The sequence below is a fragment of the Gigantopelta aegis genome, chromosome 5, assembly GCF_016097555.1.
Source record: "Gigantopelta aegis isolate Gae_Host chromosome 5, Gae_host_genome, whole genome shotgun sequence".
Classification (NCBI taxonomy): Eukaryota; Metazoa; Mollusca; class Gastropoda; order Neomphalida; family Peltospiridae; genus Gigantopelta; species Gigantopelta aegis.
This window is the reverse complement of record NC_054703.1, coordinates 6,593,368-6,607,920: the sequence shown is the minus strand read 5'-3', so window position 1 is coordinate 6,607,920 and position 14,553 is coordinate 6,593,368. Positions and strand designations below refer to the sequence as shown.

The following is a 14,553-nucleotide window of genomic DNA, read 5'->3' as shown; positions in this document are numbered from 1 at the left end:
CACTGGACTACACCCCTCCCCCTCCCCCTCCCCCCAGTGCACGACTGGTCTGTCAAAGGCTGTGGTATGTGACATCCTAACTGTGGGATGATGCATATAAAAGATCCCTTGCTACTAATGGAAAAATGTATCAAGTGAGTGCTTTACCACTGGGCTACACCCCCCCCCCCCCCCCCAGTGCACCACGACTGGTCTATCAAAGGCTGTGGTATGTACTATCCTGTCTGTGGGATGGTGCATATAAAAGATCCCTTGCTACTAATGGAAACAATGTATCAAGTGAGTGCTTTACCACTGGGCTACACCCCCCCCCCCCCAGTGCACCACGACTGGTCTATCAAAGGCTGTGGTATGTACTATCCTGTCTGTGGGATGGTGCATATAAAAGATCCCTTGCTACTAATGGAAAAATGTATCAAGTGAGTGCTTTACCACTGGGCTACACCCCTCCCCCTCCCCCTCCCCCCAGTGCACGACTGGTCTGTCAAAGGCTGTGGTATGTGACATCTTAACTGTGGGATGATGCATATAAAAGATCCCTTGCTACTAATGGAAAAATTTATCAAGTGAGTGCTTTACCACTAGGCTACACCCCTCCCCCTCCTCCTCCCCCTAGTGCACGACTGGTCTATCAAAGGCTGTGGTATGTGACATCCTAACTGGGAGATGATGCATATAAAAGATCCCTTGCTACTAATGGAAAAATGTATCAAGTGAGTGCTTTACCACTGGGCTACACACACACACACACACACACACACACACACACACACACCCCAGGGCACTACGACTGGTCTATCAAAGGCTGTGGTATGTGACATCCTAACTGGGAGATGATGCATATAAAAGATCCCTTGCTACTAATGGAAACAATGTATCAAGTGAGTGCTTTACCACTGGGCTACACACACACACACACACACACACACACACACACCCCAGGGCACTACGACTGGTCTATCAAAGGCTGTGGTATGTAACATCCTGTCTGTGGGATGGTGCATATAAAAGATCCCTTGCTACTAATGGAAACAATGTATCAAGTGAGTGCTTTACCACTGGGCTACACACACACACACACACACACACACACACACACCAGGGCACTACGACTGGTCTATCAAAGGCTGTGGTATGTACTATCCTGTCTGTGGGATGGTGCATATAAAAGATCCCTTGCTACTAATGGAAACAATGTATCAAGTGAGTGCTTTACCACTGGGCTACACACACACACACACACACACACACACCAGGGCACTACGACTGGTCTATCAAAGGCTGTGGTATGTACTATCCTGTCTGTGGGATGGTGCATATAAAAGATCCCTTGCTACTAATGGAAACAATGTATCAAGTGAGTGCTTTACCACTGGGCTACACACACACACACACACACACACACCAGGGCACTACGACTGGTCTATCAAAGGCTGTGGTATGTACTATCCTGTCTGTGGGATGGTGCATATAAAAGATCCCTTGCTACTAATGGAAACAATGTATCAAGTGAGTGCTTTACCACTGGGCTACACCCACCCCCACCCCCAGTGCACCACGACTGGTCTATCAAAGGCTGTGGTATGTACTATCCTGTCTGTGGGATGGTGCATATAAAAGATCCCTTGCTACTAATGGAAACAATGTATCAAGTGAGTGCTTTACCACTGGGCTGTACATCCCATCGGTGAATGTTTAAAATATAAATGCAGCTATACACAGTAGAATCTCGTTGGGTTGAACTCACAAAGGTTGAATACACTGCAAGACTCAAACGGAAATTGAAGTCCCGTGTTGCACTTACCGGTACACGTTCTTGACCGAATAGTTAGGTCGAACTACATAATGGGTCAAACACTTTGTCTAGCACCTACGGGGCTCAAGCCAACGGGATTCAGCTGTATATATAGAGAATAATACATATGTGGCCGTTATATACCATTTATCTTATCTAATGAGCGAAAGTGAGTTTGATACGGGTTTTTTAAACAAGTTGTGAGATAAATGTATTATTCCATTTCTTACATATCCTCAAAAACCAGGTTTTAAGCAAATTTTAACATCTTTATCGACTAAAAGTTATTTACAGCCGTTGCACTTGTAGCTAACACATGAATGTCAGGTTAACTATACATCACAGTGTAATTAATTTCCATCAGGCTGGTTTTTTATTTCATGTAAGGCATTGGTGACCTGGTCATCACCTAGAAGCAGCCAGTTGTATACATGTCTTGAAATTATTAACACACGTACATGTGCTAACAAGTATGTGTTACCAAAAATAACACATGGTGTTCTCACCAACGGGTGTGTAAGAAATATACATATATAGTCAAACCTGTCTTAAGCGGTCACAGATGGGAGTAGATTAAAGTGGCCGCTTAAGACAGGTTGCCGCTGATTACAGGTTGCCACATATATAGTCTTTAAAACATTTGTTGTTGTTTCTTTTACCATCTGTACTGCTAATCAAGGGATGTGTGCTTCACAGTTGCCTATAAATCAAGTTATGACATGTCTCCTTCAGAAAAAAATGCAAATGGAATGTATTAAATTAACTGTTCTCAATAAGTTTGTTTTCTTTTTCTATTTAATTATTTAATTCCTACTTCATGCAGTGTATTGTCATAGTAAGTTAATCTATAAATGTCAAGCATAGCCTGCCCAGAGGCAATTAGATCCTTGCCAGAGTCAGACTTTCTTAATTGATACACAGTGGAGATGTCGGGACTGAATGGGTACTAGTATTCCTGAAGGTGTGAAGATTGGTTATTTGCTGCACCTTCCTGCTGTTGTTAAAATATCCCTTTTATATAATAGTAAACATTTAATGTGGCCACTTAATACAAGTATTTTAGCAATTTGGGGAACCGATTTAGGTGGCCGCTGGCCGCATTAGACGGGTGATCGCTGAGTACAGTGACCACAAGGAAAGGTTTGACTGTATTTCAATTTTGTTCGCTCATTTTGTTTTTTCAGGCGTGTTCTTGAGATGGAAGCACCTGAAGTCACGAGTGATTCACTGGAATGTCTGTGCCTCCAATGGTATCATCCATGTCATAGACAAGTTCCTCTTTACGACGTCGGACCCAACGTCACCCGTGCCACGCTCCACGCAATCCCCGAGGACTATCCCGCTCTCAGACGATATTATTAGAGGCATCTCAAAAGGACGTTGCCACTCATCAGAACAATATTTGATGTGGTTTTCAGTTTTAATCTTATTCCTATGGCTTGGAGTGTAGCAGAGTCGGTCAGAACAATATTTGATGTGGTTTTCAGTTTTAATGTTATTCCTATGGCTTGGAGTGTAGCAGAGTCGGTCAGAACAATATTTAGTGTGTGAAAAACGAAAAACTAAGGGTCTTGTCATATGTCAGAACGATATTCGATGTGTAAAAAACTAAGGGTGTTGTCATACATCACAACGATATTCGATGTGTAAAAAACTAAGGGTGTTGCCATACATTACAACGATATTTGATGTTTGCAAAATTAGGAACTAAGGGTGTTGTCATACAACAGAATGATATTTGATGTGTGAAGAATGAAAAACTAAGGGTGTTGTCATACATCAGAACAATATTTGATGTTTGAAAAACTAAGGGTGTTGCCATATGTCAGAACAATATTTGTTGTGGTTTACAGTTTTAATGTTATTCTTATGCTTTGGAGTGTAGCAGCTGAGTCAGTCGAGCGTGACAAACTAAAGGTGTTGATATACATCGGAACAATATTTGATATGTTTTTCAGTTTTACTTTTCTTCCATTGGTTTCGAGTGTAGCAGCTACAGTCAGTCAAGCGTGAAAAACTAAGGGTGTTGCCATACATGGAACAATATTTGATATGTTTTACAGTCTTAATAAATCTTCCTATGGTTTGGAATGTAGCCGCAGGAACCAGTCATGCATGAAAAACTAAAGATGTGGTCATGCATGAGAATGATAATCAATGTGTAAAAACACTAAGGGTGATACCATACATCAGAACGATATTTGCTATGTTTTTCAGTTTCAAAATTCTTCCTATGGAGTGTAACAGTTAGAGTCAGTCAAGCGTGAAAAACTAAGGGTGCTGTCACACATATCAGAACAATATTTGATATGTTTTTCAGTTTTACTTTTCTTCAAATGGTTTGAAGTGTGGCAGAGTTGGTCGAATGAAAAAACTAAAACTGGATTTTTTTTTTTATGTGCTGTGTATTTTGAAAATAGTATAGCTGATTTTATATACCAAGTAGGGAGCTAATGACATTATTGACCATGTGTATTAGGGATGGGGGGTTGTGGGGTGTGGGGGAGGCTTCCTAGATGGCATGCTGTCTATATATATTTATCATATTCGTTGTGTATCCAATGTAATAAAAGTATCTGATCTTTTTCAGATCACATACTTCCAGAATTTGATAACTTTGCAAATTAAATGTAAATTAATCAGGTTGTGGCGCTTCTTTTATTGACATTTAAGCAAACATATTATGGAAGGAAATGATTTATTTAACGACGCAATCAACACATTTAATTACGGTTATATGGCATCGGACATATGGTTACAACATACTACGGTGACACTCCACCAGAATTGACGTATGAACAAAGACATGTCAATAGCAACTCTACACTGAAAGATGTCCAGTGTTATGTAAACAAAAAACAACCGTTATGCACTAAAAAAATTAGGTACGGATATCCGTTGTTCACATTCAAAATGACACTGCATCACATATTCATACGTCATTTGAATACTGAGTAATGGCTTGACTGGAATTATAGTAAAGTAGAAAGTTTAATAAAAAATATGTTGTAATAAGTTTGAGATTATATGATAAAGAGATTATTACCCTTGTGTGTTTCAGTATCGTCATTATCATATATTAGGAATAAAAATAGTGTATTATCCTCGCCAGAGGCTCACATAATACAATTTGGGGTTTTTATTAGTTGTTGTTGGTGGGGGTGGGGGATGGGGGCTTTTTTGGAGTATTTTTTATTTGTTGCTTTTCAGTTACTTTTGACTATTATTATTATTTTAATGTTTTGAGCACAATACATTTATGTGCACAATGTGTATATATACTATATGGCTAATGGACAACATTCCACTAAAGAATTTATACATTGTCAGAATTGTGTCAGTTTGCATAATAAACTAAGATGTTGTTAACATCCAACTCTGTCTTCTGAGCTGTCCACACCATTGCCTACCTGTCTCAACTTCCTCCACGGGTGCAGTCGCTGTGTACTTCCCTACACCCACCAGGCATCCTCGTCCTAATAACAGGCACTAACAACCTCCGGTAGTAGGGGCGTATAGTAGGTGGTTACAAGTGCCTCTTAACAGTGCCAGCAGTAACTACTGAACACTCCCTGAAATGGTCAGACTAAGCCCACAGCTAAAAACTGATGTGGAATGACAGGTGTGTGGTGTGGATAACCACAAGAGACGAGCACCTGTCACAGTTGGACAGACAAGGACTGGGATGTGAAGGTGGACAGCAAAAGAAGTTGAAAGATAGCAGCTGCCAGATTGGAAAAAAAAACGAAATAGAATTTAAGGGAAGAGAGGAAAGGAAAGAGGGAAGTGGGAGATAAAAAAAGATGTCAACATCTCAGACCCCTAGAATTCACTCTTTGAAGATGTCGAGGGTTTTGTCTAATGACTGTTCGACATCCATCAGCCGATGATTAATTAATCAATGTGCTCTTGTTTTTTTTTCTTCCAAATATCAATGTGTGTTAATCCCGTTTTTAAAACAGAATTTAATAATGGAGCTGAAATTTGTATTCTCTTTTCTTTTGGTGTTCAATATGTGTGTTTGGTATGTGCATCTGTGTATGTGCATGTTTGTGTGTGTGTGCGTAAGTGCATGCATGTATGTATTGAAGTATGTATTAGACTAAATTAATGTACTTGTCATTGTGTTTGATATCTTCCATATTACAATTATATTCCAAAGAGCATGCATAAAGATTCCTGTTGTGTGTGTGTGTGTGTCTGTGTCTGTGTGTGTGTCTGTGTGTGTCTGTGTGTGTGTGTGTGTGTGTGTGTGTAATATTCTACATTGTGTGTGTATATATAATATTATACATTGTGTACATTTACAATACTAAACATTATATGTGTGTATATAATAGTAATAGCAGTCACGTGTATGTTGCCTTGTACTACATGCATACGAAAGATTTATAACATGTACCAATCTGTTAGAATAAACAAGATTGTCAAATATAATATTATATTGACTGTTACGGGTGTTTGTGATTTTTGCTAGTTAAAATTATTAGCTTAGCCAGGATTTTATGTTCGGGGAGGGGGGGGGGGGGGGGGGGGGGGCACCCAGACAAACGTCCGCAAATATGTGTCCGTTAGAATTGTAAGGAGGGGTAAACAAATGTGATTACCCCCACCCCACCCCATCCCCACCAACCACAAATTTAAGTCCCATTAGGCTAGCAGTGATGGTTGTGGATAAAGATGTGATTGCTGGAAGGCAAATTCCCACGAATTGTAAGTCCCGTTAGGATTGGAAGGGGGTGGGAGTAAAGATGGATTCCTCCCCCCCCCCCCCCCCCCATATCCCAACCCTACACTAACTACACCAACAACAGACTACCCTGGCTTTGCTGCTATTATAAGAAGTTGGGTAATTCTGACATATAGTCTTGGAGAGGGATCTTTTATATGCACCATGCCACTAACAGGACAGCACATACCATGGTCTTTGATATACCAGTCGTGGTGCACTGGCTGGAGAGGGTTATGGCAGCTATATAACCATTAACCCACTGTTCTGAACAGAGATTCCAAATAGCCGAGGTGAGTGTCCAGACAGCGTGCTTGAACCTTAATTGGATATGGGGGAGGGGGGTGGATTTAGCTCAGTCGAGTGCACGCTTAAAGTGCTTGCGTCACAAGATCGAACCACCTCGATGGATCCATTGAACTGATTGGGGGTTTTCCCGTTCCTACCAGTGCACCACAACTGGTCAAATGCCGTGGCATGTGCTTTCCTGTCTGTGGGAAAGTGCATATAAAATATCCCTTGCTGTATTAGGTAAAATGTAGTGGGTTTCCTCTGATGACTGTTAGAAATACCAAATGTCTGAAATTCAATAGCCGATGATTAATTAATCAATATGCTCTAGTGGTGTCGTTAAACAAAACTAACTTTAAGTGGATATAAACACGAAAATGAAGTCAAATAAATTCCTTGAAATTGTTTTTCGTTTCACAACACTGTGTACAGAAATATATGCGGCAAGGGGGTGGGTGGGGGGTTATAGATTGGCAAGTCATGCTCCCTCGGAAAATATATTCAGAAAAATAGGAAAATGTGCTTGGACATGTATGTGGGGGGGGGGGGGGGGGGGGGGGGTCAACCCCGGAAAGTCAACCCGTCCCCCACCCACCGCTCACTTGCCTGGCTGTATCGAACAGTCTTCAGAGGAAACTTGCTACATATTTTCATTTATCAGCAGCCAATGATTTTGTATAAACACTTTTCCCCACAGACAGGACAGCACATACCACAAACTTTGATAAACCAGTGTCAGGATTGGGGTGGGGAGGAACAGAATTGCTTGTGACGGGCAAAATCCCAATGGGTCTGCCGAGGTCGTTGGATCCTACGACCCGAGCCCCTTAAGCAAACGCTCTACTGACTGGACGAAATTCCGACACAAGCTACAGGCTAACCTCTACAAGCTCCGCACTAGGATCGATCCCCGTCGTGGGCCCACTTGGCTATATCTCGTTCCAGTCAGTACACCAATACTGGCCTGTCCCTTGTAACTAATTAATGGGGGGGGGGGGGGGGGGAATGTAGCGGGTTTCCTCTCTAAGACTACGTTTTTAAATTACCAAATGTTTGACATCCAATAGCCGATGATTAATAATTCAGTGTGCTCTAGTGGTGTTGTTAAACAAAACAAAATTTTGCATCAAGGGCATATGCATATAAAATAGATGTGGAAACTGTTTGGCGTGCCCATATCCAACTTAGGTTCGGGCACGACCGCCCCGGGTTTGACCTCTGACATAGCCAGTGAGCAACTCCAGGGCGGGTACATATAAAATAGATGGCTACAGATCGCAGTTACCTCCCCATTAAATTTTGGTTGACCGACCAAAGTCTGGATATATATCCGCGCAAGTAGTCTGCTGTTAGATTGTGATCATTTCATGGCAGACAGCTTTGAAGTGGCAACGATTAGACTGATAGGTGAAAGCATGAAGTTTGCAAACATGTGTGACTTGTTAACAATGAAGATTTTTTGTGTGGTAATTCCAGCACATACAAATGTTGCACATTTTAATGTAAAATGGGTGTACTCCGGCCAGCTTTAGTGGATGTGTTTGTTTAAACCAATATCCAGAGAGAAAGACCTAGACAACAGGGGTTGTCTTTTTCTGGATGTGTTGGCCTCAGGCAGGCAAAGGTGCATTCTAAATTTTAAAAATGCATGGGCATACATTTAATAAAAATTCTCTATTTTATACCTTACTGGTTATATGCCCAGCACTTTGTTTATTCTCCTGAGGATGTTGGTTTTTACACTAACGAAACGTCGAATATTTTAAATATTTTAATATAATTTAACATTTTAAAGGTGGTTTCAGTGGAAACATGTCTTTACATATACTTTTTTAATATTTAATAAAAGTGCAATATACCCACGAACGCTATAAGAGGCGGTGGTCAAATCACACATGAAAAAGAAAAAAACTAACTTTTTAATTACTAACAGAAACCTACCACAGTTGTTGATAATTTCTCTAAGATATAAATAAAGAATATCATAATCTCTTCCCGAAATTTGTTTCCACTTTACATAAAACAGAAGCTGGTATTTAATTTCGCTATTTTAATAATAAAATATGCTAAAAATACTAACTATAACTGATATTTGTATTTGCCGTATAAGTTATAATTTTGGGTTATATTTAGCAATTACCAGCCTTTGATATTAACGAGAATTTGGCTTTTGACGCCAAATTTCGTTATAGTGGTATTTTTTTGGAATCCTAACCGTGAGGTTGGGATAAAATTTAATGAAAATAAAAGAATATCATCAGTGGATCGTCGAAGGTTTTGTGCGGCCCTCCTACACTTCTTTTTACTAACGCTATATAGAAACGTAGCCATAACTGTACGAGACATGGGGTGGGAGCGGGTTATGGCAACTATATAACCATTAACCTACTGTTCTGATCAGACGGTCCATATACCCGAGGTTTTTTTGTTGTTTTTTTGTACTTTTCAAGCAGTCCCGAACAAGTCGGGTGCCCCATTTATTAACGTAGGCCTACCTATATACAATTGACCCGGGTCTCCTTGACTGAGTAAAATAGTAATGTACAAATAAAAATGTTGCATTTAACTGGTGTGCATGGATAGTGTTGATAAAAGATATTGATCGTTAAAAAATTTGATTCTACCCGGTTCTGCGGGCCAGGACTCCAATACAACAAGCAAGGAGTTGCAGGCCGTTTTCGTTTACTACATGATTTACATATTCCTGACACTGGTTCGTCAGCTTAGAGGAAAGAGAGAGCGAGTGTTTATGACTGCCGAATAGACAGACAGACGGTTGAAGATAGAAATACATATACCCGAGGTAAGTATCCAGAGAGCGTGCTTGAACCTTAATTGGATACTGGGGGTGGGGTGGGGTTTAGCTCAGTCAGTTGAGCGCTCGCTTAAAGTGCTTGCGTCGCAGGATCAAACCACTTCGATGGATCCATTGAACCGATTGGGCTTTGTTTCTCGTTCCAACCAGTACACCACAACTGGTCAAATGCCGTGGTGTGTGCTTTCCTGTCTGTGGGAAAGTGCATATAAAAATGTCCCTTGCTGTATTAAGGAAAACGTAGCGGGTTTCATCTGACAGGGTTCGTACGCGCCTGGAAAACCCTGGAAAACCCTTGAAAATAAACTAATGTATTCCAGTGCTTGAATACCCTTGAAAATCATCTTGCGGTCTGGAAAGCCCTTGAAAATTATAATTTGATGTCAAATAAAATATAAACGCCTAAAACGGAGGCTTTATTTACTTTATTTAACATGTAATTAAATTATTTGTTTCATTTCCGCGGCACAATCAAATGCCAATCGTCCGGCCAATCGATGTTTACCGGCTCAGTTAACGTGTGAATATGTGTTGTTGTGTTTTATCTCGCGATGCGAGAATCACGCGGCCACGAGATCCAAGCGACAGCGTTGACATATTGGAAAAGAAAGTTTGTCACTTTTTGCCGCTGGGTATTTAGCAAGTTCAAGGAGCGTGTCAAGTTAATGAATCTATTGTAAACCCACAAAGATGGTTGGCACTTGCTTGTTTAACGACCTGTGGAAACTCTGTAAGGTCCTGGAATTTTGGTAAAGTTGACCTGGAAAGTGCTTGAAAAACCCTTGAATTTTGACTTCCTTTAAGTGTATGAACCCTGCTCTGATGACTGTTAGAAATACCAAAATTTAATGTTTGAAATCCAATAGCCGATGATTAATTAATCAATATGCTCTAGTGGTGTCATTAAAGAAAACAAACTAACTTTAATTGGATATAAACACGAAAATAAAGTCAAATAAATTCCATCAAATTGTTTTTCATTTCACAACACCACTAGATCAAATTGATTTTATTAAATCAAGCCGCGTGTGCAGAAATGTATGCGGCGAGGAGGTGGGGTCATGGTGGGGGGGAGGGGGGTCTAGACTGGCAGATCATGGTCCCTCGGAAAAAAATATGTTCACACAAATAGGAAAGTTTGCTTGAACGTGTCAGAGGAAATTTGCTACATATTTTTATTTATCATCCATTAAAGGCTTTTGTAGGAGATATCGCTTCTTCTAATCTTGATTGGCCAATTTTAATCACAAGACAATGTTTTGTTATGTCACTGTTTGTTTCAGCGCTAAACCTACCATTAGTGACGTCACGCCACTGCCGTTCTGCTAGTTAACGAGTCTACCGCTGACATTCAGCCCGCATTACTGACATTGTTTACAACTGTCGCAAATGAAAAGAATGATAATGGATAATGAAAAGAATACCCCACTCGTGTCATGTGATATCATAATTTATCAGTACTCGTTGATAAAAGTATCAAATGCTCGGCAAGCCTCGGATTTCATACTTATATCAACTCGTGCTGATAAATTATGATATCACAAGACACTTGGGGAGTGTCCTCTATTTATCAGCAGCAAATGATTTTGTGTAAGCACTTTTCCCCCACAGACAGAACAGCACATACCAAAAACGTTGCTAAACCAGTTGAGGGGGGGCATTGGTTGTGACGGGCAAAATCCCAATAGGTCCGCCGAGGTCGTTAGATCCTACGACTCGAGCTCCTCAGGCGAGCGCTCTACTTACAGGGCGAAATCCAGGTCCAAGCTACAGGCTATAGACACCAAGCCCGGGGGACGGGACACGTGTAGCCCCCGAGTGATCGTTCTAGGATCGATCCCCGTCAGTGGGCCTACTTGGCTATTTCCCGTTCCAATCAGTACAACAAAGCTGGTATATCAAAGGCCGTGGTAAGTTCCATCCTGTCTGTGGGATGGTGCATATAAAAGATATCCCTTGTAACAAATTAATGGTGAAAAAAATATATCGGGTTTTCTCTTTAAGACAACGTTTTAAAAAATTTATCAAATATTTTTACATCCAGTAGCCAATGATTAATAATTCTGTGTGCTCTAGTGGTGTCGTTAAACAAAACAAACTTTTGCATCAAAATCATTCCCGCTGAAGGGCACATGCAATTATGTGAGGTGAAAATAGATGGCTTGAGATCGCAGTTATCTCCCCATTACATTTTGGTTGACCGACCAAAATCTGAATATATCACCGCGCAAGTAGTCTGCTGTTTGACCGTGATTATTTCATGGCAGACAGCTTTGAAGTGGCAACTATTAGACTGACGTTGACATGTGGAAAGCATGAAGTTTGCAAACATGTGCGACTGTTAACAATGAAGATTTTGTTCTGGTAATCCCAGCACATACAAATGCAGCACTTTTTAATGTAAAATGGGTGTACTCCGGCCAGGTTTAGTGGGTGTGTTTGTTTAAACCAATATCCTGGGAGAAAGAGCTGCATGACAGGGGTTGTCCTTTTCGGGGTATGTTGGCCTCAGGCAGCAAATGTGCATAATAAAAATCCATGGACATACATTTAATAAAAGTGCAATATATCCACTAACGCAGTGGTCAAAACACACATGAAAAAAAAAATTAACTTTTTAATTACTAACAGAAATATACCACAGTTTTTGATAATTTCTCTCAGGTGTAAATAAAGAAAATCAAAATCTCTTCCGAAATATGTTTTGTATTTACATATGAAAGAAGCTTGTATTTAATTTCGGTATTATAATTATAATATATGCTTAAAATACTGACTATAACTGATATTTGTATTTGCCTTATAAGTTATAATTTGTGGATGTTATCAGCAATTACCAGCCTTTGGTATTAACGAGAATTTGGCTTTTGACGCCAAATTTCGTTATAGTGGTACTTTTTAGGAGTCTTAACCGAGAGGTTGGGATAAAATTTAACAGAAATAAAAGAATATCTTACGTGGGTCGTTAAAGGTTAATGTGGCATTCTACACTTCTAGAGACGGGGCGTAAAATAAACTAGTCCAGTGGTAAAGAGATCGGTCGGTCTGGGAGTGATTCCTGTCGGTGCATCACGACTGGTATATCAAAGGACGTGGTATATACTACCCTGTCTGTGGGGTGGTGCATATAAAAGATCGCTTCTCGGCCTTTTGGACAGACTATCGGATTGCTGATATAGATTGGAGATAACAGTTGGGTATATTGTGAGTTGAAGTTTTATTGTGGACTTTCATTGATTGTAAAACACCTTGGTGTGAGATGTAGGCCTACATCGAGTCAGCCATTTTGGATTGTTGTGTGCGACTTCTGCCATTGAGGAGCGACTTTTGCAGACCGTTGAAGTGTTTGTAGGTGAGAGACGCTGTTGCAGATATGATACCTGAAAAGAACGTAAAATCTATTGGTCAAATGCAAGGTTATTGTGACTGGATAGTGGAATTCAGTGACTGATGTTTTAAGTGAATTCGTAAATGCGTGTCAATTAGTCGTAAACGAACGTGAGATCGTGATTGGCTCAGTCTTTCTGGCCATTTTCGATACGAAGTATCGACTATTCGAAGGCCGTATACATTGGTTACCCGTCAGGATTCATTTCATTTCATTTCAACTTATTTTCGTGCTTATATCCAAATAAGGTTCAAGCACGCTGTCCTGGGCACATACCTTAGATATATCTGGGCTGTCTGTCCAGGACAGTGGGTTAGTTGTTAGTTGGTTAATGGTTAGTGAGAGAGAAGAGGGTGCAGTGGTCTTACACCTACCCATTGAACCCTTAAGAACTCGCTCTGGAGAGGAAGGTGTAGAAGAAACAAAGAATAAATAGCAAACAAATAGAATGGTTAATTGATCTCGAAACGCTTACTATTAATAAGAAAATTCTGAACAGATTTAAATATAGAGATATTATCTTGGACACTTACATTGGAATTGTCAAATAGAAAGAAAGAAATGTTTTATTTAACGATGCACTCAACACATTTTATTTACGGTTATATGGCATCAGACATATGGTTAAGGACCACATATTTTGAGAGGAAACCCGCTGTCGCCACTACATGGGCTACTCTTCCGATTAGCAGCAAGGGATCTTTTATTTGCGCTTCCCACAGGCAGGATAGCACAAACCATGGCCTTTGTTGAACCAGTTATGGATCACTGGTCGGTGCAAGTGGTTTACACCTACCCATTGAGCCTTGCGGAGCACTCACTCAGGGTTTGGAGTCGGTATCTGGATTAAAAACCCCATGCCTCGACTGGGATCCGAACCCAGTACCTACCAGCCTGTAGACCGATGGCCTAACCACGACGACACCGAGGCCGGTAATCGCCAGATAATAAAGTATGACACTTGTGATTATAATACCGTAGTTCAGTAGGCGATTCTGTGATAAATGCTAACACTGTGACTGGCAAGTCAGAATTAATTAGTCATGTTGTTGATACTAATAAGTAACTTGCTTTTGTATATCTAGCTCATGTGTTATCTTTTATATCTTGAAAAAAATATATAATTTGACATTTTTTCCCCATTTACTTTTTTCCTGTGACTTTTTTCCCTTGACGTTTTGTTTTTTCTTTGGACCTTTTTTCCTATATCTTTTGTACAAGACAATGCAGCTCGCAATACCCATTTACTGAACTGATGCCACACCATGCAACATTCATGGGACAAGATTTTCTATATGTTGTAAGGAACAGAGCCATCGCGTTTGTTTTGCAATGAGACAGGACATGAGGAAAAAGGTGTGTCCACAGAGACAAAGACAATGTGAGAGGGATGTATGCAGTGTTGTTACGAACAGTGTGCATAAACAAAGAGAGAGAGAGAGAGAGAGAGAGAGAGAGAGAGAGAGAGAGAGAGAGAGAGAGAGAGAGAGAGAGAGAGGAGGGGGGGGGGGGGGAAGACAAAAGAAAAGCAGTAG

At 40.5% G+C, this 14,553-nt stretch overlaps 1 protein-coding gene across 3 annotated transcripts in view; it reads left to right on the top strand.

The window, feature by feature from the left end:
* The window catches only part of LOC121373221, a 124,727-nt gene extending 119,882 nt beyond the window's left edge, over nt 1–4,845 (top strand). For all 3 annotated transcript variants that reach the window (XM_041499710.1, XM_041499711.1, XM_041499709.1), the window contains one exon: nt 2,980–4,845. In XM_041499710.1, the coding sequence (XP_041355644.1) occupies nt 2,980–3,245 (266 nt within the window). In that variant the 3' untranslated portion in view covers nt 3,246–4,845. The remainder of the gene's footprint in view (nt 1–2,979) is intronic.
* The last annotated feature ends 9,708 nt before the right edge of the window (nt 4,846–14,553 follow it).